The sequence below is a fragment of the Ranitomeya imitator genome, chromosome 8 (assembly GCF_032444005.1).
Source record: "Ranitomeya imitator isolate aRanImi1 chromosome 8, aRanImi1.pri, whole genome shotgun sequence".
NCBI classification, from domain to species: Eukaryota; Metazoa; Chordata; class Amphibia; order Anura; family Dendrobatidae; genus Ranitomeya; species Ranitomeya imitator.
Genome location: NC_091289.1, coordinates 15,471,607 through 15,498,844, shown reverse-complemented (window position 1 = coordinate 15,498,844; position 27,238 = coordinate 15,471,607). Strand labels below are relative to the sequence as shown.

Genomic DNA, 27,238 nt, shown 5'->3' with positions numbered 1-27,238 from the left:
GATCGTTCAGCAGCGGGCAACAATCACAGCTCTGGTCTGCTGGGTTTACTCTGCTTTGTGAAAAATAATGTATGCACAGTGTGCAGTGTACGCCCTCTAGTGGCGGCTGTGGGGAACCAGAATTGTAACCTCTCTTTGTCTGTGCAGGAGATTTGGAGCTCTGTATTAAGAAAAATGCTAATGACGCGTTAGGAAATGAATCCGTGCAGAATTTCTTACTGTAACTTTATTGTTCTTGTGTTATTATGTTGCAGCTTTTCAGACACTGCTACATTGTTTCCACTTTCCTCCCACCTTGTGAGGATGGCATGCAGCGCCTTGCATTCACCTGTGTGCCCGGGGCGTGCCGAGCAGCTGTCACGGTGCAGGGAACGCCTCTGTTTGCACAATTCATCCTTGTCTGCCGTTCTATTTGCATAAAAGTTACTCTACAATTCGGAAAGTGGCAGGTTGGATGGACTGAAGGGCGACATCGCTGCGCTGGAGTAACAGGCGGGCCCGTCCCCTGACTGTAGATACAGTTGCTGTGTTGTTTTTCTTCTTGGATCCTGAGACAAAAGGGTCCGTCGGTGGCGAACGTCCATCCCTGGGGGCTGGAAACAGAGGAGCGCTGCTCCTGCTGAGGGAGAAGGAGACGTGCAGGGAAGGCTGGCACAGCGCAGAATGCTGGCGATGTATGGAGGGCAGGGTCACTAATACTGACGGTAGGTACCGGCCACCAAGGGTCCTGTGCTCCTGACATAGGCAGAGGCACGCTGCCATCCTGGGTGCACCGCGCTGTACCATTTGGGGACTGTTAATATGGGAGCCTATGGGTGATGGCTGCCACTCAACGCCGCCTAGAAAGCATGTAGGTCCAAATCCAAAAATGTTCTCCTCCAGACAAGAATCCAGTGCATAGGTTCAGGGGCAATGTGAGTCTGGTTATCTCCTGTATATAACAATATATTTACAGCCGGTATAACCTGGGCATCTCCTGTATATAATTAAATATCGAGAGAGAGAGAGCTGGTATAACCTGGGCATGTCCTGTATATAACAATATATGTACAGCTGGTATAACCTGGGCATCTCCTGTATATAATTATATATGTACAGCTGGTATAACCTGGGCATCTCCTGTATATAATTATATATGTACAGCTGGTATAACCTCGGCATCTCCTGTATATAATTATATATGTACCGCTGGTATAACCTGGGCATCTCCTGTATATAGTGATATATGTACAGCTGGTATAACCTGGGCATCTCCTGTATACAATTATATATGTACAGCTGGTATAACCTGGGCATCTCCTAATAAATATATAGATATTAGCTTGTATGACCTGGGCATCTCCTGTATATAATTATGTATATACCGCTGGTATAACCTGGGCATCTCCTGTATATAATTAAATATCGAGAGAGAGAGCTGATATAACCTGGGCATCTCCTGTATATAATTATATATGTACCGCTGGCATAACCTGGTTATCTCCTGTATATAATTCTATATGTACAGCTGGTATAACCTGGGCATCTCCTGTATGTAATTATATATGTACCGCTGGTATAACCTGGGCATCTCCTGTATATAACTATGTATTGTAGCATGGCTAAAGGGTTTGTAGTCGATGGGAGGTATGTGCCACATAAGTGCCTGGTTGCTGTAATGTAGCCCGGAGTATTCCTTTCTTGCACATAATCTTGTATATGTGTTTCAGGACCTGTGGTAATGTCAGACCACATGGCTAATCATGTGATGGGTTACTGGGTGGGGTTAGCTCTTTATAAGACTGGCTAATCCTTTACACAGCAGAGATGTGTGGAGGTGAAACCCTCCTGAGTGTGTTACGGCTTCAGGACTGAGCCGGATGAACTGGACACTTGCTTTTCTTTGCCTGAACCAAAGGCCCATTTTGCTTTCTGTTATTTGCCACATGGTTTATGAAGCAATAAACCCAGTGAACTTTAAAGGAACACGTCTCCTGAGTGTCAGCCGTCGCAGCTGAGTGAGTGAAATCCTTACAATTGGTGGAGAATGCGGGCAGCGTTCCCAGCGGAGACGTGAGTTTATTTTTGAATGTCCTGGGTCAAGGCTGTTGCAAGCCAGCAAGCATTGCCGGAGAAAATGGAGGACCTGCTGAAACACTTGGTCCAGATGCAGTCACAGTTATTGACGGGGTGGTACAGGAGCCGGGGGCAGACACAAGATTTCCCCATTTTCTGTTGAGGGGGGAGTTGTTGTACCGTGTCATGAAAATACGGGAGGAGTTGGTAGAGCAGTTGATAGTGCCGGGTCCGTATAGACGGAAAGTGTTGGACATGGCCCATTCACACATCTTGGGTGGACACCTGGGGGTGGAAAAAACGCAGGAACGGGTTGTGCAGAGGTTCTATTGGCCTGGGTGTCACCGGGAAATAGTGAACTATTGCAGGTCCTGCCCTACATGTCAGCTAACTGCTCCTACTCCTCATTTCCGGAACCCCCTTGTGCCACTGCCCATTATTGAGGTACCGTTCGAGAGAATTGCCATGGACTTGGTCGGTCCCTTAGTTAAATCAGCTCGGGGCCATCAGTATATAGTAGTCATCCTGGACTATGCCACACGCTATCCTGAGGCAATTCCCTTGAGAAATTCTTCCTCAAAAAGCATAGCCCGCGAGTTGGTCCATGTCTTTTCCCGGACAGGTCTGCCAAAGGAGATCCTGACTGACCAGGGTACACCTTTCATGAGCAAGGTGATGAGGGAGTTATGCAAAGCCCTGAAGATCTCCCAGTTGAGGACCTCGGTGTACCATCCCCAGTCAGATGGCCTTGTTGAGAGGTTTAACAAGACACTAAAGAGCATGCTGAGAAAAGCTATAGAGAAAGACGGTAGAGACTGGGATTGTCTCTTACCCTATCTGATGTTTTCCATTCGTGAAGTTCCACAGGCCTCCACAGGGTTCTCACCGTTTGAGCTTCTATATGGCCGACATCCACGAGGACTCCTGGATATAGCCAAGGAAACCTGGGAGGCCGAAGTCACACCCCACAGAAGCGTCATTGAGCATGTGGCCCTGATGCAGCAGAGGATTGCAAAGGTGATGCCTATCGTGAAAGAACACCTTCTCCAAGCACAAGAAGCTCAAGCCAGGGTCTACAACCGGTCTGCAAGAGTGAGGCAGTTCAATCCGGGAGACCGAGTTCTTGTGTTAGTTCCAACGGTGGAAAGCAAGTTCTTGGCCAAATGGCAAGGGCCATATGAGGTTGTCGAGAAACTTGGTGAGGTAAATTATAAAATTCACCAACCAGGAAGACGGAAACCATTCCAAGTTTACCATGTCAACCTCATCAAGCCATGGCAAGATAGAGAGCCGACAGCAACTCCATCATTGTTAAGCAACCCAGAAGGTGAGGTTGGAGCGGTTACTATAGCAGAGACGCTATCAAAGACCCAGAAACAGCAGTGCCGGGAGTTACTCCAGAAAAACAGGGACCTGTTTTCAGAATTGCCAGGATACACGAAGGTCATAGAGCACGAGGTCCTAACAGAGCCACATGTGCGGGTGAAGGTCATAGAGCACGAGGTCCTAACAGAGCCACATGTGCGGGTGAATGTGAAACCTTATCGTATTCCTGAGGCTCGTCGAGAAGTTATCTCCAAGGAAGTGGAGCGTATGTTGAGGCTTGGGGTCATTGAGGAATCCAAGAGCGGTTGGTCGAGCCCAATTGTCCTGGTCCCAAAACCTGATGGAGAGTGGAGGTTTTGCAACGACTATCGGAAGTTGAATGAAGTCTCCAAGTTCGACGCTTATCCCATGCCCCGTATTGATGAGCTCATCGAAAGGCTTGGGCACGCCAGATATATATCCACCTTGGATTTGACAAAGGGGTATTGGCAGATCCCCATGGCACAGGAAGCCAAGGAGAAGACGGCCTTTTCGACACCTGATGGATGCTTCCAATATGCCCGGATGCCGTTTGGCCTACAGGGAGCTCCGGCGACCTTCCAGAGGGCTATGGATAGAGTCCTTGCACCCCATAAGGCCTACGCTGCTGCGTACCTAGATGATATCGTCATCTTTAGCCCGGACTGGGAGAGTCATCTGGAGAAAGTCCAAGCGGTATTTGATGCTATAAGAGAGGCCGGATTTACTATAAACCCGAAGAAGTGCGCCTTGGGTAAAGAAGAAGCTAAGTACCTTGGATACATAGTGGGTCATGGAGAAATAAAACCCCAAATCAATAAAGTGGAGGCAATCCAAACATGGCCAAAACCAGTTTCCAAGAAACAAGTTAAAGCCTTCCTGGGAATCGTGGGATATTACAGGAGGTTCATCCCAAACTTCGCCACGATGGCTGCGCCTCTGACTGACCTGCTAAAAGGGACAAAATCAGTAATGGTTAAGTGGTCCGAAGAAACAGAGTCAGCCTTCCAAGAAATGAAAAACGCTTTGTGTAAGCAACCCGTTCTGATGGCCCCAAACTTCAAGAAAGAGTTTATTCTTCAGACAGATGCCTCAGATGTTGGGGTGGGAGCAGTCCTTTCCCAAGAACTACATGGGGAGGAGCATCCTGTTCTCTATCTGAGTAGGAAGCTGTCCTCATCTGAAAAGAACTACTCAGTCGTTGAGAAGGAGTGCTTGGCCATAAAATGGGCAGTGGACACATTGCGGTACTATCTGCTGGGACGTAAATTTAGACTGGTATCTGACCATGCCCCGCTTAGGTGGATGAGAGAAACGAAAGGAAGAAATGCTAGAGTCACCCGTTGGTTCTTAGCCCTGCAGGACTTCAGTTTCCATGTGGAACATAGGGCCGGAAAGCTGCACGGTAATGCGGATGCCCTATCGAGAATCCCTTGTTTAGTGGGGGAAAGTGCCAAGCCCCACGGCTTTAGGCAGAGGGGGGAGGTATGTAGCATGGCTAAAGGGTTTGTAGTCGATGGGAGGTATGTGCCACATAAGTGCCTGGTTGCTGTAATGTAGCCCGGAGTATTCCTTTCTTGCACATAATCTTGTATATGTGTTTCAGGACCTGTGGTAATGTCAGACCACATGGCTAATCATGTGATGGGTTACTGGGTGGGGTTAGCTCTTTATAAGACTGGCTAATCCTTTACACAGCAGATATGTGTGGAGGTGAAACCCTCCTGAGTGTGTTACGGCTTCAGGACTGAGCCGGATGAACTGGACACTTGCTTTTCTTTGCCTGAACCAAAGGCCCATTTTGCTTTCTATTATTTGCCACATGGTTTATGAAGCAATAAACCCAGTGAACTTTAAAGGAACACGTCTCCTGAGTGTCAGCCGTCGCAGCTGAGTGAGTGAAATCCTTACAGTATGTACAGCTGTTATAACCTGGGCATCTCCTGTATATAACTATGTATGTACAGCTGGTATAACCTGGGCATCTCCTGTATATAATTATATATGTACAGCTGGTATAGCCTCGGCATCTCCTGTATGTAATTATATATGTACCGCTGGTATAACCTGGGCATCTCCTGTATATAATTATACATGTACAGCTGGTATAACCTGGACATCTCCTGCATATAATGATATATGTGCAGCTGGTATAACCTGGGCATCCTCTGTAAATAATTCTATATGTACAGCTGGTATAACCTGGATATCTCCTGTATATAATGATATATGTGCAGCTGCTATAACCTGGGCATCTCCTGTATATAATTATATATGTACAGCCGGTATAACCGGGGTATATCCTGTATATAATTAAATATGTACAGCTGGTATAACCTGGGCATCTCCTGTATATAATTATATATGTGCAGCTGGTATAACCTGGGCATCTCCTGTATATAATTATATATGTACAGCTGATATAACCTGGGCTTCTCCTGTATATAATTATATATGTACAGCTGGTATAACCTGGGCATCTCCTGTATATAATTATATATGTACAGCTGGTATAACCTGGGAATCTCCTGTATATAATTATATATGTACAGCTGGTATAACCTGGGCTTCTCCTGTATATAATTATATATGTACAGTTGGTATAACCTGGACATCTCCTTCATATAATGATATATGTGCAGCTGGTATAACCTGGGCATCTCCTGTATATAATTATATATGTACAGCTGGTATAACCTGGGCTTCTCCTGTATATAATTTTATATGTACAGCTGGTATAACCTGGACATCTCCTGCATATAATGATATATGTGCAGCTGGTATAACCTGGGCATCCTCTGTATATAATTATATATGTACAGCTGGTATAACCTGGATATCTCCTGTATATAATGATATATGTGCAGCTGGTATAACCTGGGCATCATCTGTATATAATACAGCTGGTATAACCTGGATATCTCCTGTATATAATGATATATGTGCAGCTGGTATAACCTGGGCATCCTCTGTATATAATTATATATGTATAGCTGGTTTAACCTGGGCATCTCCTGTATATAATTATATATCGAGAGAGAGAGCTGGTATAACCTGGGCATCTCCTGTATATAATTATATATGCACAGCTGGTATAACCTGGGCATCTCTTGTATATAATGATATGTGTACATCTGGTATAACCTGGGCATCTCCTGTATATAATTCTATATGTACAGCTGGTATAATTTATACATCTTCTTGTAGAGCGTGATATGTAGCACGCCAGTAAGGCTACGTTCACTTTTGCGTTGTGCGCCGCTGCGTCGGCGACGCAACACACAACGCAAATAAAAACGCACCAAAACGCACGCAAAAACGCTGCGTTTCGCGACGCATGCGTCGTTTTTTGCCGAAATTTGGACGCAAGAAAAATGCAACTTGTTGCGTTTTCTTGGTCCGACGCTTGCGGCAAAAAAGACGCATGCGTCGCACAACGCAACAAACAAAAACGCATGCGTCCCCCATGTTAAATATAGGGGCGCATGACGCATGCGTCGCCGCTGCGTCGCCCGACGCAAACCCGACGCAAACTAGCATAACGCTAGTGTGAACATAGCCTATAATATCTAATGTTGATGGTGTATTGTAAGAATAGGCCATCGTTTTTTAGATCCGGGATGACCCCTCTGACTGTGTCTGTGCAGCAGATTGGGGGCTCCTGTACGCCCCCTGCATGTGATGTGACCTGTGTGCGTCCCTCGTTATCGGCTCTTCCATCCATCGTTAGTGGATAGATATAACGATTCGTTCTTCACTACTCTCCTGTCGGCACCAGCGTTTGCACTTTCACACAATGACAAAAAAGTTTACTTTGCTCTCTGCTGTTCACCTCCATATTTGCTCTTTTCTCCCCCCCCTGGGATGTGAACCCATCGGCTCCTAGAACATCTACAGTGAGGTTTCCTATAACCAGTCCCTACAGTGCGGCCATGCGAGTCCCTACGGTGCGGATATGTGAGTCCCTAAGGTGTGGCCGTGTGAGTCCCTACTGTGTGGACGTGTGAGTCCCTACGGTGCAGCCGTGTGAGTCCCTACGGTGCAGCCGTGTGAGTCCCTACGGTGCAGCCGTGTGAGTCCCTACGGTGCAGCCGTGTGAGTCCCTACGGTGCAGCCGTGTGAGTCCCTACGGTGCGGATGTGTATGTCCCTAGGGTCACCATACCCCCTTATCTATGGTTATACAATATGGAGGCAGTACATTGTTTGCTCTTTGGGTGTTTCCAGTTTTAGAGTAAAGTTGCTCCAGGTATAAACTTCATTGCATCATAAAATGTTTAGTAACATTTTAATGAACTGTGTGTTGAAGTTGTGACGTCATTAAGATCTCTGCTTGTTGTCAGTGAATGGGAGCATTTAACCCTGCGCAACCCTAGAATATCCTCTGTGAAGCGAATGCTTTTTTTATCTGCGGTGATACAGTGTAACAGTCGGTCCACACTGGATACATTGTAGCAGACTGTCCACACTGGATACATTGTAACAGACTGTCCACACTGGATACATTGTAACAGACTGTCCACACTGGATACATTGTAACAGACTGTCCACACTGGATACATTGTAACAGACTGTCCACACTGGATACATTGTAACAGACTGTCCACACTGGATACATTGTAACAGACTGTCCACACTGGATACATTGTAACAGACTGTCCACACTGGATACATTGTAACAGACTGTCCACACTGGATGCATTGTAACAGTCGGTCCACACCGGATACATTGTAACAGACTGTCCACACTGGATACATTGTAACAGACGGTCCACACTGGATACATTGTAACAGACTGTCCACACTGGATACATTGTAACAGACTGTCCACACTGGATACATTGTAACAGACTGTCCACACTGGATGCATTGTAACAGACTGTCCACACTGGATGCATTGTAACAGACGGTCCACACTGGATACATTGTAACAGACGGTCCACACTGGATACATTGTAACAGGCTGTCCACACTGGATACATTGTAACAGTCGGTCCACACTGGATACATTGTAACAGACTGTCCACACTGGATGCATTGTAACAGTCGGTCCACACCGGATACATTGTAGCAGACTGTCCACACTGGATACATTGTAGCAGTCGGTCCACACTGGATGCATTGTAACAGTCGGTCCACACCGGATACATTGTAGCAGACTGTCCACACTGGATGCATTGTAGCAGATTGTCCACACTGGATACATTGTAACAGACTGTCCACACTGGATACATTGTAACAGTCGGTCCACGCTGGATACATTGTAACAGTCGGTCCACGCTGGATGCATTGTAACAGTCGGTCCACGCTGGATGCATTGTAACAGATTGTCCACACTGGATACATTGTAACATACTGTCCACACTGGATACATTGTAGCAGTCGGTCCACACTGGATACATTATAACAGATTGTCCACACTGGATACATTGTAACAGTCGGTCCACACTGGATGCATTGTAACAGTCAGTCCACACTGGATGCATTGTAACAGACTGTCCACACTGGATGCATTGTAACAGTCGGTCCACACTGGATGCATTGTAACAGACGGTCCACACTGGATGCATTGTAGCTGACGGTCCACACTGGATACATTGTAGCTGATGGTCCACACTGGATACATTGTAACAGACGATCCACACTGGATACATTGTAGCTGACGGTCCACGCTGGATACATTTCTCGCACTTTCGGATGGATTAGGTCTAGATTGTTTTCATTCACTGATGGCTAGCAGAGATCTTGCCATGGCAATGAACTGAATCTCTGTGCGGCTGTGTCCTTTGTGTCATGGTCCTAGATAGGGACTGGATTTGGGACCAAGAATTGTTTAAAGGGGTCCTCCGATCATGTGTGGCATATTCACAGGAGCACTCTATAGGAGGTCAGGGGGCCACCATTTAGTCGCCACCCACCAGTCCAGCCCCAGTGATGACGTTAACATAACATGTGACCGCTGCAGCCAATCACTACTTGTAGAAGTGTTTAGTCCGCTTAAGTCACCTCTGCGGCCCATGATTGCTAGCAGCGGTCACATGTCATCACTGGAGCCCAGTGATCGAAAATCGCAGTGCATGCGACTGCCTTTGGTACAACATGATTAAGAGAGCAAAATCTCAAAAGAAAAAAGTACTGCGCCGATACAGATGGTTCCTGTGGGAAAGCCATTGGCTGCCCCGCCGCTCTTCGTCCCGATGGCCACAGGCTACTAGAAGTCTTTCGACTACAAGATGTCACTGGCGGCACCATGACGTTGCTGTGCCAGCCGACTCTGTGTGCAGGGAGCAGAAGACACAATATTTGCCCTGTCCCAGGCGCTGGCACCATGCGGTGAACCAGGGAAGCCAAATAAGGTGGGACAACCCCTTTAAGGGTTTTTGTGACCCTGCACGGTGGTTACACCAATCTCAAGAGGATTGTTGTTCAGATTCTGGGAAATAACGTCCTGTAAAGCTGCCGTGGAGAAGTCACCTGTGCGTGAACTGCTGCCCACTCCTCCGATATCCTCCGTCAGCGAGAACACTGCGCTCTTTGTCTTACTGCAGACCAAGTAGGTGCCCACCCGACAATACAGAGAAAAGCGCAGTAAAAGGGGCTGTCCAGAGTCAGGCAAAAACTTGGCTGCTTTCTGCCAGAAACAGCGCCACACCTGTCCACAGGTTGTGTTTGGTATTGCACACTACTGAAGTGGATGGAGCAGAGCTATAATAGGGGGGAAAAAGCAGCTAGATTTTTCTTATCCCAGTTCTGGATCATAAAAGATGAAAAGTAAAAACAGAAAAAGTTTAAAAACTTTCTTTAGTGCAGACGGCTCAGATTTGTTCTCTCCGCTACTTTCGGTCTCAAGAAATGATAGGATCCATGATAGGATATGTTGCAAATTAATCTATCAGAAGGAACCTCTGAATAATGCCAGTGTGAACAGAGTCTTATACCAGCTGTACATGCTGTATATCAATATGTGCCCTGGACCTGTGAACCCAGGCAAGTGCCAGGGCCCAGTGTGCAGGGGCTGAGCCTGCTCCATGCAGCACAGCTGCCCTCTGTGCTATACAGCTGGCACCCGAGCCTAACTGCTGCCATTAGATACTCACGTCCATTGTGACATTCAGGAGGCTGGATATGGGCTTCGGATGGTTTTATTATGGCGGGTGGTGTCTGCCATGTTTGCACACCTGTGCCTGGGCTTCATAGGAGAACGGTAATATTACACTCACCGCAATATGGAAATATTACCATCACAATGGTGCATTGTCTATTGAGCGCTTCGTAGTCCTGTGTTCACTGCCGAAGCTGCAGCAAGAATGAACCAGACAATACGTAGCACTCGCAGAGGACCTGACAAGGTTGCAGCATTGTGCGTGTGCAGTGCAGCACGTGAGCCGCCATGTAAACACCGCCACTATTATCACACAAAACACCGCCACATAGCGCAGGTATAAACCCGAGGTGTGTCGCGTGTCTGCTTTGTCTTATCTGCAGGTGTTCCTGGCAGATCGTAGAGGACGACACAGGGCGTTCTCACCCATAAGGTCACTACGGATCCCAGTAAGATGGAAGCTCCTGATGAGAAGACGGAAGCTTTGGACGATGAGAGTAATCTGGAGGTAAGATGGAGACCTGGGACGAGATGATGAGAGTAATCTAGAGAGGATTGGGGTTCGTTCAGGTCCAAGTGTTTTTATACAATCATGGACAGGACTCCATCAATCCATCAAGACAAGTTTTTAGGCTGTGGATGTAGACAAGAATGTTTCTATTCACTGACAGCAAGCAAACATCATAGATCAAAACTGTCCCAGGCTTTGCTGATATTGGCAGCCATAACCTTGGGTAAAATATTGACTTATACTGGAGTATGCTGGGGATCTATCAGCGTTTTGGTCATCTTGAGCGGTGCCGCATGCTCCAACCCAATGGTGCTTTACTAGAAGTGCCCATAGCACAAGACTGTGAAGCGAATGGACTCCCTGTACAGTCCCTTGCATAGCTGGGTGGCGGGGGCTGCTGTGCAGGAAAGCAAGATGCAAAGGGGTGCAGCGCTACAGCAACACTGCTTCTCCTCGATTCCCAGGAAGTCAGACCCCACCAATCATAATGTGATCACAGATCCAAGCAGTATACCATCATTTATGAGATTGGAACACTCCTAAATGACAGCATTCTGTCTGTCAGCAGCTACCACTAGGGGGAGCTCCCTGTATACAGAGATACATGATAACATCCTGTCTGCAGACACCACTAGGGGGAGCTCCCTGTATACAGAGCTACATGATAAGATCCTGTCTGCAGTCACCACTAGGGGGAGCTCCCTGTATACAGAGATACATGATAAGATCCTGTCTGCAGCCACCACTAGGGGGAGCTCCCTGTATACAGAGATACATGATAATAGCCTGTCTGCAGCCACCACTAGGGGGAGCTCCCTGTATACAGAGATACATGATAAGATCCTGTCTGCAGTCACCACTAGGGGGAGCTCCCTGTATACAGAGATACATGATAAGATTCTCTCTGCAGCCACCACTAGGGGGAGCTCCCTGTATACAGAGATACATGATAAGATCCTGTCTGCAGCCACCACTAGGGGGAGCTCCCTGTATACAGAGATACATGATAAGATCCTGTCTGCAGCCACCACTAGGGGGAGCTCCCTGTATACAGAGATACATGATAAGATCCTGTCTGCAGTCACCACTAGGGGGAGCTCCCTGTATACAGAGATACATGATAAGATCCTGTCTGCAGTCACCACTAGGGGGAGCTCCCTGTATACAGAGATACATGATAAGATTCTCTCTGCAGCCACCACTAGGGGGAGCTCCCTGTATACAGAGATACATGATAAGATCCTGTCTGCAGCCACCACTAGGGGGAGCTCCCTGTATACAGAGATACATGATAAGATCCTGTCTGCAGCCACCACTAGGGGGAGCTCCCTGTATACAGAGATACATGATAAGATCCTGTCTGCAGCCACCACTAGGGGGAGCTCCCTGTATACAGAGATACATGGTAACATCCTGTGTGCAGCCACCACTAGGGGGAGCTCCCTGTATAGAGATACATGATAAGATCCTGTCTGCAGCCACCAGTACGGGGAGCTCCCTGTATACAGAGATACATGATAAGATCCTGTCTGCATCCACCACTAGGAGGAGCTCCCTGTATACAGAGATACATGATAAGATCCTGTCTGCAGTCACCACTAGGGGGAGCTCCCTGTATGCAGAGATACATGATAAGATTCTGTCTACAGCCACCACTAGGGGGAGCTCCCTGTATACAGAGATACATGATAAGATCATGTCTGCAGCCACCACTAGGGGGAGCTCCCTGTATACAGAGATACATGATAAGATCCTGTCTGCAGCCACCACTAGGGGGAGCTCCCTATATACAGAGATACATGATAAGATTCTCTCTGCAGCCACTACTAGGGGGAGCTCCCTGTATACAGAGATACATGATAAGATCCTGTCTGCAGCCACCACTAGGGGGAGCTCCCTGTATAGAGATACATGATAAGATCCTGTCTGCAGCCACCACTAGGGGGAGCTCCCTGTATACAGAGATACATGATAAGATCCTGTCTGCAGTCACCACTAGGGGGAGCTCCCTGTATACAGAGATACATGATAAGATCCTGTCTGCAGTCACCACTAGGGGGAGCTCCCTGTATACAGAGATACATGATAAGATTCTCTCTGCAGCCACCACTAGGGGGAGCTCCCTGTATACAGAGATACATGATAAGATTCTAGCTGCAGCCACCACTAGGGGGAGCTCCCTGTATACAGAGGTACATGATAAGATCCTGTCTGCAGCCACCACTAGGGGGAGCTCCCTGTATACAGAGGTACATGATAAGATTCTAGCTGCAGCCACCACTAGGGGGAGCTCCCTGTATACAGAGATACATGATAAGATCCTGTCTGCAGCCACCACTAGGGGGAGCTCCCTGTATACAGAGATACATGATAAGATTCTAGCTGCAGCCACCACTAGGGGGAGCTGCCTGCATACTGTGTCATCATTGAGGTCAATGAATAAGCTATATTCATCACACTTTTGGGCTTCAGACTTTTCCATCATGTTCACCTGTACAGTGTTCATACATGGGATTAGCTCATCAGCCACAGAATTTCTTTTCACTGACCTCTTCAGTGTGGACAGAAATTTGAATCCTTTATTTACATGACTCTATAAATAGTTGTTTTAGACAAAGGATATAGAGGTTTGTGTACAGAGGAAGTTGTGAGGACACAAAGAGATACAAAAACTCAATCTCTCTCTTCTTGATGTGAGAGGGAGGAGGGGAATTCTACTGCGGCGTTCTACCTGCTGTTAGAGGGAGGAGGGGGATGCAGCTGCAGTGCTCTACATGATTTGAGGAGGAGGATGCAGCTGCAGTACTCTACATGATTTGAGGGGGAGGAGGAGGATGCATCTGCAGTGCTCTACATGATTTGAGGGGGAGGAGGAGGATGCATCTGCAGTGCTCTACATGATTTGAGGGGAGGAGGAGGATGCAGCTGCAGTGCTCTGCTCTACATTCTTTGAGGGGGAGGAGGAGGATGCAGCTGCAGTGCTCTACATGATTTGAGGGGAGGAGGAGGATGCAGCTGCAGTGATCTACATGATTTGAGGGAGAGGAGGAGGATGCAGCTGCAGTGATCTACATGCTGTGAGCGGGAAAAGGGAGAATTCTGATTGGCCCAGCTCTAACATCGCACACTCTGCACCCATAGAGAGACATTACCACCACATGGGAGCAGTTTAGTTCTGTCATGTTCTCCTTTTTGTTAGGAGTTGTTTTACTTTCAAAATATTTTATTAGATTTTCAACTTTAATGGGAAAAAGGGGGGGAGGGGGAGATGGGGGGGGGGGCGGTGAGGAGGGGGGGGTGGGGGGGAAAGGGTAAGGAGAGGGGAAAAAGGGGGGGGGGGGGGAAAGGCAAACCCCCTGACATTAGGGGGGATAACAAAACGATTTTCACATTAGAAGTGCATAGATAATAAATTGCAGGAACTATGTACATTTACAAGATACTCAAGAACATGTGTAAGAGCAGTAATAACATTAAACGACACATTATTTGACTCTTTATGAGTCGACGAAAGCACTAAAAACAGGAGAACTTTTTATGATTGGCGAATGGAGCATGAACAGGACTGTTATTTCAAGTGATAGGTGTAGGGAATTGCTGATCCCATCTGGACCATTTTTTTGCGAATTTTAGGTACTGATTGTTAGCAATTGCGAAGTGGAACTCGTGGGATCTATGTAGTGAGATCCTTGAGATAATGTCTTTTGTTGATGGGGTTTGTTGAGTTTTCCAAAGGGAAGCAATGAAGGTTAGGAGTTGTTTTAGACAAAGGATATAAGAAGGGAGGTTTGTGTATAGAGGAAGTTGTGAGGACACAAAGAGATACAAAAAGTCAATCTCACTCTACTTCATATGTGGGGGAGGAGGAGAAGGAGGATGCAGCTGCAGTGCTCTACATGATTTGAGGGGAGGAGGAGGATGCAGCCGCAGTGCTCTACATGATTTGAGGAGGGGGAGGATGCACTGCAGTGCTCTACATACTTTAAAAAGGGAGGAGGAGGATGCAGTTGCAGTGCTCTACATGCTTTGAGGGGGGGGGGGGGAGAAGGATGCATCTGCAGCGCTCTACATGCTTTGAGGGGAGGAGGAGGATGCAGCTGCAGTAATCTACATGATTTGAGGGGGAGGAGGAGGATGCAGCTGCAGTAATCTACATGATTTGAGGGGAGGAGGAGGATGCAGCTGCAGTAATCTACATGATTTGAGGGAGAGGAGGAGGATGCAGCTGCAGTGATCTACATGATTTGAGGGAGAGGAGGAGGATGCAGCTGCAGTGATCTACATGATTTGAGGGAGAGGAGGAGGATGCAGCTGCAGTGATCTACATGCTGTGAGCGGGAAAAGGGAGAATTCTGATTGGCCCAGCTCTAACATCGCACACTCTACACCCATAGAGAGACATTACCACCACATGGGAGCAGTTTAGTTCTGTCATGTTCTCCTTTTTGTTAGGAGTTGTTTTAGACAAAGGATATAAGAAGGGAGGTTTGTGTATAGAGGAAGTTGTGAGGACACAAAGAGATACAAAAAGTCAATCTCACTCTACTTCATATGTGGGGGAGGAGGAGGAGGAGGATGCAGATGCAGTACTCTACATGATTTGAGGGGAGGAGGAGGATGCAGCCGCAGTGCTCTACATGATTTGAGGAGGAGGAGGAGGATGCACTGCAGTGCCCTATATACTTTAAAGAGGGAGAAGGAGGATGCAGCTGCAGTGCTCTACATGCTTTGAGGGGGGAGAAGGATGCAGCCACAGTGCTCTACATGATTTGAGGAGGGGGAGGATGCACTGCAGTGCCCTACATACTTTAAAAAGGGAGGAGGAGGATGCAGTTGCAGTGCTCTACATGCTTTGAGGGGGGGGGGAGAAGGATGCATCTGCAGTGCTCTACATGCTTTGAGGGGAGGAGGAGGATGCAGCTGCAGTAATCTACATGATTTGAGGGGGAGGAGGAGGATGCATCTGCAGTGCTCTACATGCTTTGAGGGGAGGAGGAGGATGCAGCTGCAGTAATCTACATGCTTTGAGGGGGAGGAGGAGGATGCAGTTGCAGTGCTCTACATGCTCTACATGCTTTGAGGGGAGGAGGAGGATGCACCTGCAGTGCTCTACATGATTTGAGGGGGGGGAGAAGGATGCATCTGCAGTGCTCTTCATGCTTTGAGGGGAGGAGGAGGATGCAGCTGCAGTACTCTACATGATTTGAGGGGGAGGAGGAGGATGCAGTTGCAGTGCTCTACATGCTTTGAGGGGAGGAGGAGGATGCAGCTGCAGTGCTCTACATGATTTGAGGGGGGGGGGAGAAGGATGCATCTGTAGTGCTCTACATGAGTTGAGGGGGAGGAGGAGGATGCACTGCAGTGCTCTAAATGATTTGAGGGGAGGAGGAGGATGCAGCTGCAGTAATCTACATGATTTGAGGGGGAGGAGGAGGATGCAGCTACATTGCTCTACATGCTGTGAGCGGGAAAAGGGAGAATTCTGATTGGCCCAGCTCTAACATCGCACACTCTGCACCCATATAAAGTGACAAAGAGACATTACCGCAACATGGGAACAGTTTAGTTCTGTCATGTTCTCATTTTTTTAGGGTGAAGATTTCTTCAGTCGGCTCACTGATGAAGAGAAGGAGTGTCTGCAGTATTTACTGGCGACCATTGATTCCTTAGACCAGGATGAGGACGACAACGCAAACAACGACCCAGGTAATAATAACAGAAACTGAGCGGACGATGAATGCGGGAGATTCAGGAATTGGGTGATTGACGGGTGTGAAATCATTAATAAACCGCCGCTTACAGCAGACCGCATTCTTCCCGGATACTGTTACTCTTTTATCTTATCTTGCAGAGATGGAGAGAACGATAATGCCAGGAGGGTGGAGGGGACGAGATTTGGGGCAACTGTAGTCTTCATAACTGGATTGTTGGGCGTCCTAGCGAACATCCGAATACAACCGCACCCCGGACACGAGCAGTTACCGGCTCTTAGGCTACTTTCACACTAGCGTTGTACTCGGCCCGTCGCAGTGCGTCGGGCCGATGTACCGACGTATACTGTGGAAGCATCGCACAACGGGGGCATTTTTCCAACGCATCCACTGTTGCGGGGAGGTGGGGGTGGAGTTCCAACCACGCATGCGCGGTCGGAAATGGCGGATTCGGCGCTCAAAAAAACGTTGCAAGCAACATTTTTTTTTGTTCGGACGGTCCTCCACAACACGACGCAACCGTCACACAACGGTTGGGACGTGTGGCAATGCGCCGCAATGCGTCGCTAATGTTAGTCTATGGGGAAAAAATGCATCCTGCAGACAACTTTGCAGGATGCGTTTTTTCCCCAAAACGACGCATTGCGACGTATCCCAAACGACGCTGGTGTGAAAGTAGCCTTAGTGAAAGCTATGGAAGGATACAATCGCCTACTGATTGGATAATCCTGGGCTACAGGTTCAGGGACAAACCGTGCGGATATGGTATTATTCATCAGTCATTAATAATTCAGACCAGACCGAAATATCATATGCCAGACCCTGATCCAGAACCCTCAAAGACCAGACCCCCAAATTATCAGACACCAAACCAGACCCCCATAACTATCAGACCACAGACCCCTAAATTATCAGACACCGGACCCCTAAATTGTCAGACACCGGACCCCTAAATTGTCAGACACCGGACCCCTAAATTGTCAGACACCAGACCCCTAAATTATCAGACCAAACCCCTAAATTATCAGACACCAGACCACTAAATTATCAGACACTAGAACACTAAATTATCAGACTCTAGACCTCTAAATTATCAGACACCGGACCCCTAAATTATCAGACACCGAACCCCTAAATTATCAGACCAGACCCCTAATCCGATCTCAAACCAGACCCCTAAATTATCAGATCTCAAACCAGACCCCTAAATTCAGACCAGACCTCTAAATTATCAGATCTCAAACCAGACCCCTAAATTATTGGCTGCCTGACCACATTACCAGACCCCAGATTAGATGCTTTAATTCAGATCACAGACCTCCAGACCCAAAACACCTACATTATCAAACCCCAGAGCAGACCTGTAGATTATCGGATCCCTGAACCCCTAACATATTAGACCCCAACCTTTACATTTTCAGTATCCAGACCCCTAAATATTCAGACCAAAGACCCTTAGTTTATCCAGCCAAATACAGGACCTCTACGTAATCAGACCCCAAACACCTACATTTTCAGACCGCAAATCAGACCCCTAAATTATTACACCCCCCGACCTGACCAAGGCTCTGATAATTGAGGGTCCGGTCTCGGACTGCCCCTATTGCCCAGGTCGGCATTATCCTCGCCTTCTTAGTATTTCTTTTCCGAGCAGTCGCTCGGGTTATTTCTTAGTGTAACCTGAGCCGCTGATCTCCAGGCAGCAGATGTTACGGTATTATTTGACAATGTGATTGCTCCTGTGGAATATTTTTAGGGCAGAGGCTAATTATCCCAATATGCTCGCTGCTTTTGTGTTTTTATCTTTTCTATTTAAGTTGCAGATGCATAATGAGCGGTACATATACCGTATTTTTCGGACTAAAAGACGCACTTTTTCCCCCCAAAAAAGGGGGGAAAATGGGGGGTGCGTCTAATAGTCGCAATGCAGGCTTACCTAGGTGGCAGAGGTGCGGTGGCAGAGGTCCGGTGGCAGAGGTGCGGTTGCGGGGGTGTGGCGGCAGAGGAGGCGCAGTAAGCGGGGTCCCTTTCCCCGGTATGGTGATGCAGCAGGCCCGGTATGCAGCAGAGCCGGGTGAATCCTCTTGTTATCGGTGGTGGCGGCCATTTTCCGGAGGCCGCGCGTGCGCAGATGGAGCGCTCTGCTTCCCGGGGCTTCAGGAAAATGGCCGCCGCGATCTCCATCTGCGCACGCGCGGCCTCCCGCGGCCATTTTCCTGAAGCCCCGGGAGCAGAGCGCTTCATCTGCACACGCGCGGCCTCAGGAAGATGGCCGCGCCCACCGATAACAAGAGGATTCACCCGGCTCTGCTGCATACCGGGCCTGCTGCATCACCATACCGGGGAAAGGGACCCCGCTTCCTGCGCCTCCTCTGCTGCCACACCCCCGCCACCACACCTCTGCCACCGGACCTCTGCCACCGCACCTCTGCCACCTAGGTAAGCCTGCATGGTACGCCAGGGACCCCTCTCACGCCATACCTCTCACTGCACCTCCTGATCCCAACACCTCCTGATCCCAGCACCTCCTCATCCCAGCACCTCCTGATCCCAGCACCTCCTGATCCCAGCACCTCCTGATCCCAGCACCTCCTGATCCCAGCACCTTCTCATCCCAGCACCTCCTGATCCCAGCACCTCCTGATCCCAGCACCTCCTGATCCCAGCACCTCCTGATCCCAGCACCTCCTGATCCCAGCACCTCCTGATCCCAGCACCTCCTGATCCCAGCACCTCCTGATCCCAGCACCTTCTCATCCCAGCACCTTCTCATCCCAGCACCTTCTCATCCCAGCACCTCCTCATCCCAGCATCACCCCACCTTGCCTCCTGTGACCCTGCTCTGCCACCGCCATAAGATACTGTAAATTCGGACAATAAGACGGACCCCCATGTTATAAAAAATCTTTTTTTCTGCAATTTTCACCCCAAATTTGGGGTGCGTCTTATGGTCCGGTGCGTCTTATAGTCCGAAAAATACGGTACTCCTCCTCCGCCCCGGCGAAATACAAGGGGGCGACGTGGTGTGTAAAAGATAAAAAGCGATGATGGATCCAAGTCCAGAAATAATAAATATTAGAAATTATCAATTGCTCATATTCTATAGGCAGCTGCTTATGGAAGGAGTTTGCTGCCACTAGTGGTAAAGAGCGGTACTGCACATTACAGAAGTAACCGCTGCAGGAACCTGAAGTTTGATTTTTTTATTTTATTTTTTTCGGGGGGGGGGGGGGGGGGTTGTTGTGGGTATTTCATGACAGATTATGATGAAAAAAAAATGTTATGTTGTTTTTGATCAGTTTTTGTCCAGGTACATTGGGTAACTGCATTTTCTGCCCAGTGTGTATCGCAATCCGATTTTTTCATACATTTTTATTTTTCGCTGGGTAACTGTGCTGTGTCCTGGGATTGAAATCGATCTGGTGATCATTCCCTGTGTCCCCTGTATCTTTCCCTCCTGGTCTTTGTAATCCATTGCGCCTCCTCCTTCTCCTCTGCACTTTGTCCATCCATCACTAATTGACCCTAACCTGTTTTGAGGTTTTTAACCCAAATTTGTCAAAAGTCCCAATTTTTGCAAGTATGTCTGTCAGGCTGCTGCAGTACAGTACAGCGCAACCTCCACCAGGGGGAGCTTGAGAGGAAAGTGAGACTGCACACACAGGACAGCAGAACAGACACCACCAAGTGGCGAGAGAGTGGTCAGACAAGCCGAGTCAAAAGCACGAGATAGCACGACAGTATAATAGGATTAGACAGATGGATAGTCAGAACGTAGCCAGAGATCAGTAAACCAGAACGGGCAATATACGGTACAATAGGGACAAACAGCAACGAAGTAAATAACCAAGCCAGGAGATCAGAACAGGAGAATCAAGCAGACAAACAGACAGAGAAATACTGAGAAAAGGGCAGACAGAGGGAGTTAACACACAGGACAAGTCAGGGTTAACAGCAGGGCAAATCAAGAGCTACCAGCAGGGTCAGGTTAACACTCCGAAGGCAGAACTATAGCTGACACCGCCAGCAAGATTCATGGGAGCTAAATAGCAAACCTGAACCCAGAATGAGGCAGAGCAAAGTTAACCCTTGACATGATCCGTCCAGAAAAAAGGGCAGACACTAATAAACCCTGGAACGGATCATGACAATGTCAAATTTTGGGACTGTAAACCGCCGTACCAATAAGAATTTACACTGGAGGGGCCTATGGTTGTACATTTTTTTAGCGAGTGTCAGACTCACCCATTCTTATCTAGTCCTGCTCAATGAAAATCTGCCTCTGTCATCAGGCGACGCTGCACTGACAATGGAGGGGGCAGTAATGTCATCATCAGTAGGTGACAGACAAGTGCATTGGTGTGTCTGGGACTTGTGGTTCTGTGAAACCAGGATCTGCATCTGCAGACCAGCAAGTCAGCTCCCTGCAGAGCAGCATTTAGTATATTGACCCTGGAATGTTTGCCCAATTTAATCCAGTTTGTTAGATTCCTGTCCTGACATGGACTGGCTTCATCTTTCGTTTGCCTGACTATTCTGACTCTTTATTCCATACTCCTGCTTCTGATCTCAGCTCCTTTACCTTTTATGGTACCTACCTTACCTGGATTTGACGCAGCATGTGGACTTTTATCTGCCAACTCGTTCTACAGTCCAGCAGCTACTCTGTGGACACAACCCAGGAGCCCCCTATATAAGTCCAGATCCCTCTATAGGAAGGGTGAAGGTCAAGGCATTTTTGGGATCTTCTAAACAGAGTGTAAAAAATTGTGCTATTAAAGGGAACCTGTTAGCAAAAAAAAAATGGCATTCAACTGTAGACATACCACAGGAAAATACCATTTATAATGTTTGCCAGTATTATGGATAATGGAATAGCGGCAACGAGGAGAAAATGAAATGATATTGTCCCTGCAGCCGCTGGCTTCCAGTAATCAGGGCGACACAGGGATCGTGTGATCAGTCCGCGTTCAGTGCACCAAAATCAGACTGCACTCGAAGAAATACTGATAACACTTGGATCAAACTCTGATCAAGGTCTCAAAATAATTGGTCTATTTTTCATATACCTAAGAAAAATGGATGTCAAAATGAGGCCCAAGACAACAAAGGGTCAGGGTGCAGAGCTCAGAGGAGGGGGCAGATCACATGCCCAGCCTAAAACCGCACCTACAATATTTTTTATGTTCGAGCATATTTACACCCTATGTAAGTTGTTAAAAAAAATTGTTAAAAATTTACTATGCAACATTCCGGATATATAAGCCCTTTCTCCAGGGAACACGCATTACTGTCCCCAAACGGACACTTTAGGAGTGGTTTTGATAAGCTCCAACACTTTTGTCATCTAAATTGTGGGACTGTTTTGGCCAAATTAGGACAATTTTTTGCCATTATTTAACCAAAAAGAAAAATAAAACCTAAAACTGGGATGTGTAAATGTACAATAAAGCTCGCCAATATTTTTTGTGGAAGAAGTGGTCACTTTACCCAAATGGAACCTCCAAAGAGAACTCTCATGAAAACAGGCTCCAACATTTAAGTATTGCTGGTTTGTCCTAGGTATATGCTATCAATATTACATTCCTGAAAGCCCCTTTAAGAGTGAGACTGGGTTATTTCCACCCCGCAGCGTCCCGCCGGCGTTCCCCTTGTGGGTTAATACACAATCCAGAGCTGTAATCGTCATACAAACACCCTTCCCACGTCAATATCAGCATGTAAACAGTGATAAAAGCTTTTAAAGCAGTGTTAAAGTGCTATATATGTGCTATAATGACTGCGGGTGTTGACAGAGTGTCCTCACCCTCAACCGGATGACTCCCTAAAAATAGAACAAGTATGAACGGTGTCTAAAATGGAGGTGAAAGATCATCCAATACGAAATGATAGGATCAGAGCTACAGTTAGGTCTATATATATTTGGACAGAGACAACATTTTTCTAATTTTGGTTATAGACATTACCACAATGAATTTTAAACAAAACAATTCAGATGCAGTTGAAGTTCAGACTTTTATCTTTCATTTGAGGGTATCCACATTAAAATTGGATGAAGGGTTTAGGAGTTTCAGCTCCTTAATATGTACCACCCTGTTTTTAAAGGGACCAAAAGTAATTGGACAATTGACTCCAAGGCTATCTCATGGACAGGTGTGGGCAATCCCTTAGTTATGTCATTCTCAATTAAGCAGATAAAAGGCCTGGAGTTGATTTGAGGTGTGGTGCTTGCATTTGGAAGGTTTTGCTGTGAAGTAAACATGCGGTCAAAGGAGCTCTCCATGCAGGTGAAACAAGCCATCCTTAAGCTGCGAAAACAGAAAAAAACCATTCAAGTACTTGCTACAATATTAAGAGTGGCAAAATCTACAGTTTGGTACATTCTGAGAAAGAAAGAGAGCACTGGTGAACTCATCAATGCAAAAAGACCTGGGCGCCCACAGAAGACAACAGTGGTGGATGATCGGAGAATAATCTTCATGGTGAAGAGAAACACCTTCACAACAGCCGACCAAGTGAACAACACTCTCCAGGAGGTCGGCGTATCAATATCCAAATCTACCATAAAGAGAAGACGGCATGAAAGTAAATACAGAGGGTTCACTGCACAGTGCAAGCCACTAATAAGCATCAAGAATAAAAAGGCTAGACTGGACTTTCCTAAAAAACATCTAAAAAAGCCGCACAGTTCTGGAAGAACATTCTTTGGACAGATGAAACCAAGATCAACCTCTACCAGAATGATGGAAAGAGAAAAGTATGGCGAAGGCGTGGTACAGCTCATGATCCAAAGCATGCCACATCATCTGTAAAACCCGTCGGAGGCAGTGTGATGGCTTGGGCATGCATGGCTGCCAGTGGCACTTGGTCACTAGTGTTTATTGATGATGTGACACAGGACAGAAGCAGCCGAATGAATTCTGAGGTATTCAAAGCCATACTGTGTGCTCAGATCCAGCCGAATGCAGCCAAACTGATTGGTCGTCGTTTCATACTACAGATGGACAATAACCCAAAACATAAAGCCAAAGCAACCCAGGAGTTTATTAAAGCAAAAAAGTGGAATATTCTTGAATGGCCAAGTCAGTCACCTGATCTCAACCCAACTGAGCATGCATTTCACTTGTTAAAGACTAAACTTCAGACAGAAAGGCCCACAAATAAACAGCAACTGAAAACCACCGCAGTGGAGGCCTGTCAGAGCATCAAAAAGGAGGAAACACAGCGTCTGGTGATGTCCATGAGTTCAAGACTTCAGGCAGTCATTGCCAACAAAGGGTTTTCAACCAAGTGCTAAAAATGAACATTTTATTTAAAATTATTGAATCTGTCCAATTACTTTTGGTCCCTTTGAAAACAGGGTGGCACATGTTAAGGAGCTGAAACTCCTAAACCCTTCATCCAATTTTAATGTGGATACCCTCATATGAAAGCTGAAAGTCTGAACTTCAACTGCATCTGAATTGTTTTGTTTAAAATTCATTGTGGTAATGTCTATAACCAAAATTAGAAACATGTTGTCTCTGTCCAAATATATATGGACCTAACTGTATATCTTGTACAGGGGCCATATAGGGTGTACAGTATGGAAATGTATAATCTAAGTGTTCATTGGCATAGTGAGGTGTATGCGGTCGTGGAAGAGTCCTCAATCCCCCCCTGTGGAAGACTAGAAAATGCTTCCAGGGGCAGGCTCGTTTTTCCTGCACAACCGGATGGCCAGGAGTTTTGCTGCGGAGGGAAAAATGATGGTCCACCCAATCCATCAACGCTGTCACCCCTTAATTCATGGCAATCAATAGAGATCCCAGAGGTCCAACATACACAATCATATTCGGATAGCCTATCCAATGAGATGGGATTGGCAGAGTAGGATTTACGCATTGCCCTGATCCGGCAACCAGTCCGGGCAATCTTCATTTCCACGGCCGGCATCCTCAGGGTGAGGTCCTCAGCGCCTCATGTGCTTTCTAGGTCCCACAACATCATAGCAACACAAGGTGCCCAAGCACTATTCTTTATGGGTCATCATGATGTGTGTCGCTCTATGATGTAATTTTGAGGCTAGAAAGTATGAAAGGCGCTAAGGATGCTGGCTTCAGAAATAAAGACTGCCCTAGTCCGGCTACTATGGAGGATTGAACTGGACGCAACCTTAGTCATACAAACTACACACTGGATTTTATTGGGTCTGCTGGTAGTGGCCTTATAGATCTATGCCTGAAGTCATCTTCTGGTCTCCCACAGACTCCAAATTTTCTTGGGGTGCACATCCATCCAACAAAGAAGCCTTTGGCCAGGTTGATAACTCTTTGACCTACTAAATTTGTCAATGGTGGATCCGTGATAAAGTTGATACACATACATCAAAGAAGCCTTCTGCCAGGTTGATCCCACTTCGACCATCTAAATTGGTAAATGGTGGATCCATGATTAAGTCACTTAATACCTGACCTCGGTCTTGAAAATCTGATCATAACGTAACATCTAATTACCGCTCTTTATTTCTCTCCAGATTCCAATGAACATTTGAGGAACTCCTCTGGACTTCCAGATCTTAACAGCAGCCGGAAAGGTTTGACCGAAAGCGTAAATCAATCTAACAAATCGGAGCACGAGCCAACGCCATCCAAGATGAAGATTATTAAATCTTTCTCCGAAGACGGCCCAGGATTATCCATCACTGTTACTCCAGACACAGGACAGAAGACCACCAGCTCTCATCCAAGCCACCTGAGAAAATTTGACACCATAATGAGGTCCGGGGTCAATGTCCAGGAGCTTAGAGCTCGATTTATCCATCAACAAGCCAATCCTTCTGTCGAAGATACTTCCAAGGAAACAGAACTTTCTTCAGATTCCAAAGAGCTGCCCCAGGCGACTTCTAACCAGATGTCTACTAGACAAGAGGCTTTGCAAAAGTTGGGTTTGCTAAAAATGAATCAAAGCAGCACAAACACCCCTAAAGAACTACATGGTTTGGACCAAAACACAACAGTAAAAAACAATGAGATAAACCAAAACCACTCAAAAGAAGGGTCCAACTTACCACGGTCTTTTGAAAGGAAACCAGGAGCTTTTAACAGAGTTTGGCCACCATAATCCTCCTTTTTTTATACCCCCGAAAGACTTGCCATAGATTGTATATTTACCAATGTGCAGCATACAGATGAATTTCATATCAATTTTGATTATTTTTTTGGGGGGGAAGAATTTTGTGAAAGAATTTTTGGTTTATACCTATGTTACTTTTACTTTTCAATGGGTTCAACCCTCTTGACTCACATGCATTGCAATGGGCTGCCTTCTATGGCAGTACTTGACCACAAGTTGTGTTTAGTGCTGCATCTCAACTCCATTCACTTCAATGGAGAATAGCTGCAATACCAGATGCAACCACAGGACAGGTGTGGCGCTGTTTCCAGAAACAGGCAGCCATGTTAAAAAAAAAAAAAAAACACTAGACCGCTCAGACTCTGTAAGTTTTAGGTTTTTCAGGTTCAATTAAGTCGCACTTTAGCCCCTGATTACCAGCTGTATTCGCTTTGGAGCTTTTACAGGTGTAAAGTACCAAAATTATTGTTACAGAGATTTCTGACAACGCTTTCATGTTGACGGATACTCGCAATGCAAATCAGGCCTTAATTAGCATACTAATGGACCAATGTAAAATCGGATGTATTAATTAATAAAAATTATTTTAAGAATTATTAATAAAAAAATATGTATTTTTCAATCATTTATTTCATTCTGGAAGGAAACCGGAAGCTTCTGACAAAGTTTGGCCGCCACACTGCTCATGGCATCTACTTTTCTTTCTTTTTTTTTTTCAATTATTTTTGCATTTTATGTTTTTTTTTTTAGTTGATTGGGGTTAAAATGGGAAAATCATACATTGAGTTATTAAAATTATATTGTAGGTCCTTCCGCCTACGTGTGACGCACAGTACCACCCTTAACACCTATGTCAATAATCGTCTAAGTGGCGTATCATAAAAAGAAAAGGCTCTGTGCTTTAATGGAAAGCATTGACTGTTTAACCCCTTGTGTTGCTTGCAGTACAAAAAAAAAATCATTTTGGGGGGTTATTTTAACACAGTTTTTTTTTTGGGGGGGGGGGACGGAATAACTCCAAAATCCTCAAAAACTGCTTGGAAAACTCTTGGAAAAAATTATGCTGCTCATATAAGGAAGGTTTTTAGCATGGATTTTTTGAAAAATGCCTGGTAGAAGCAGATCCTAATGGAATTGGCTCCAAACTTGGTGCTGTCCAATTAAAGGGCTGCAAAAGTATGGTTCAGAAAAAGAAAAGGTCCCCCCCCCCCAAAAAAAAAGGGTTACAAATCATATGGCCCCTATATATCACTTGTCTTTATCTGTTTTAAGTCACTGCTCTCTTTTTTGTTTTGTGGTATGTGTTGATATTTTTGTGGCTTAGTCCTTCAAAACGGCATGGATTTTGGTCAAAATATGAAAAAAAATTAAAACAAATGTTTATGGGGTTTTTTATGATTTT

At 46.4% G+C, this 27,238-nt stretch overlaps 1 protein-coding gene across 1 annotated transcript; it reads left to right on the top strand.

The window, feature by feature from the left end:
* The first annotated feature begins 398 nt into the window (after positions 1 to 398).
* Positions 399 to 26,444, top strand: LOC138647403 (uncharacterized). The gene is made up of 4 exons (XM_069736383.1): positions 399 to 704; positions 10,884 to 11,008; positions 16,603 to 16,717; positions 25,238 to 26,444. The coding sequence occupies exons 2-4, from the start codon at positions 10,955 to 10,957 to the stop codon at positions 25,822 to 25,824; spliced, it is 756 nt and encodes a 251-aa protein (XP_069592484.1). The 5' UTR covers positions 399 to 704; positions 10,884 to 10,954; the 3' UTR covers positions 25,825 to 26,444.
* Positions 26,445 to 27,238: the final 794 nt, after the last annotated feature.

What these genes read in the sequence shown, in the direction of transcription:
- LOC138647403 (XM_069736383.1), top strand. Translation starts at nt 10,955, where the DNA reads ATGGAAGCTCCTGATGAGAAGACGGAAGCTTTGGACGATGAGAGTAAT. An exon ending in ACGATGAGAGTAATCTGGAG is followed by an intron (nt 11,009 to 16,602) that starts GTAAGATGGAGA and finishes TCATTTTTTTAG; the next exon opens with GGTGAAGATTTCTTCAGTCG. An exon ending in CAACGCAAACAACGACCCAG is followed by an intron (nt 16,718 to 25,237) that starts GTAATAATAACA and finishes ATTTCTCTCCAG; the next exon opens with ATTCCAATGAACATTTGAGG.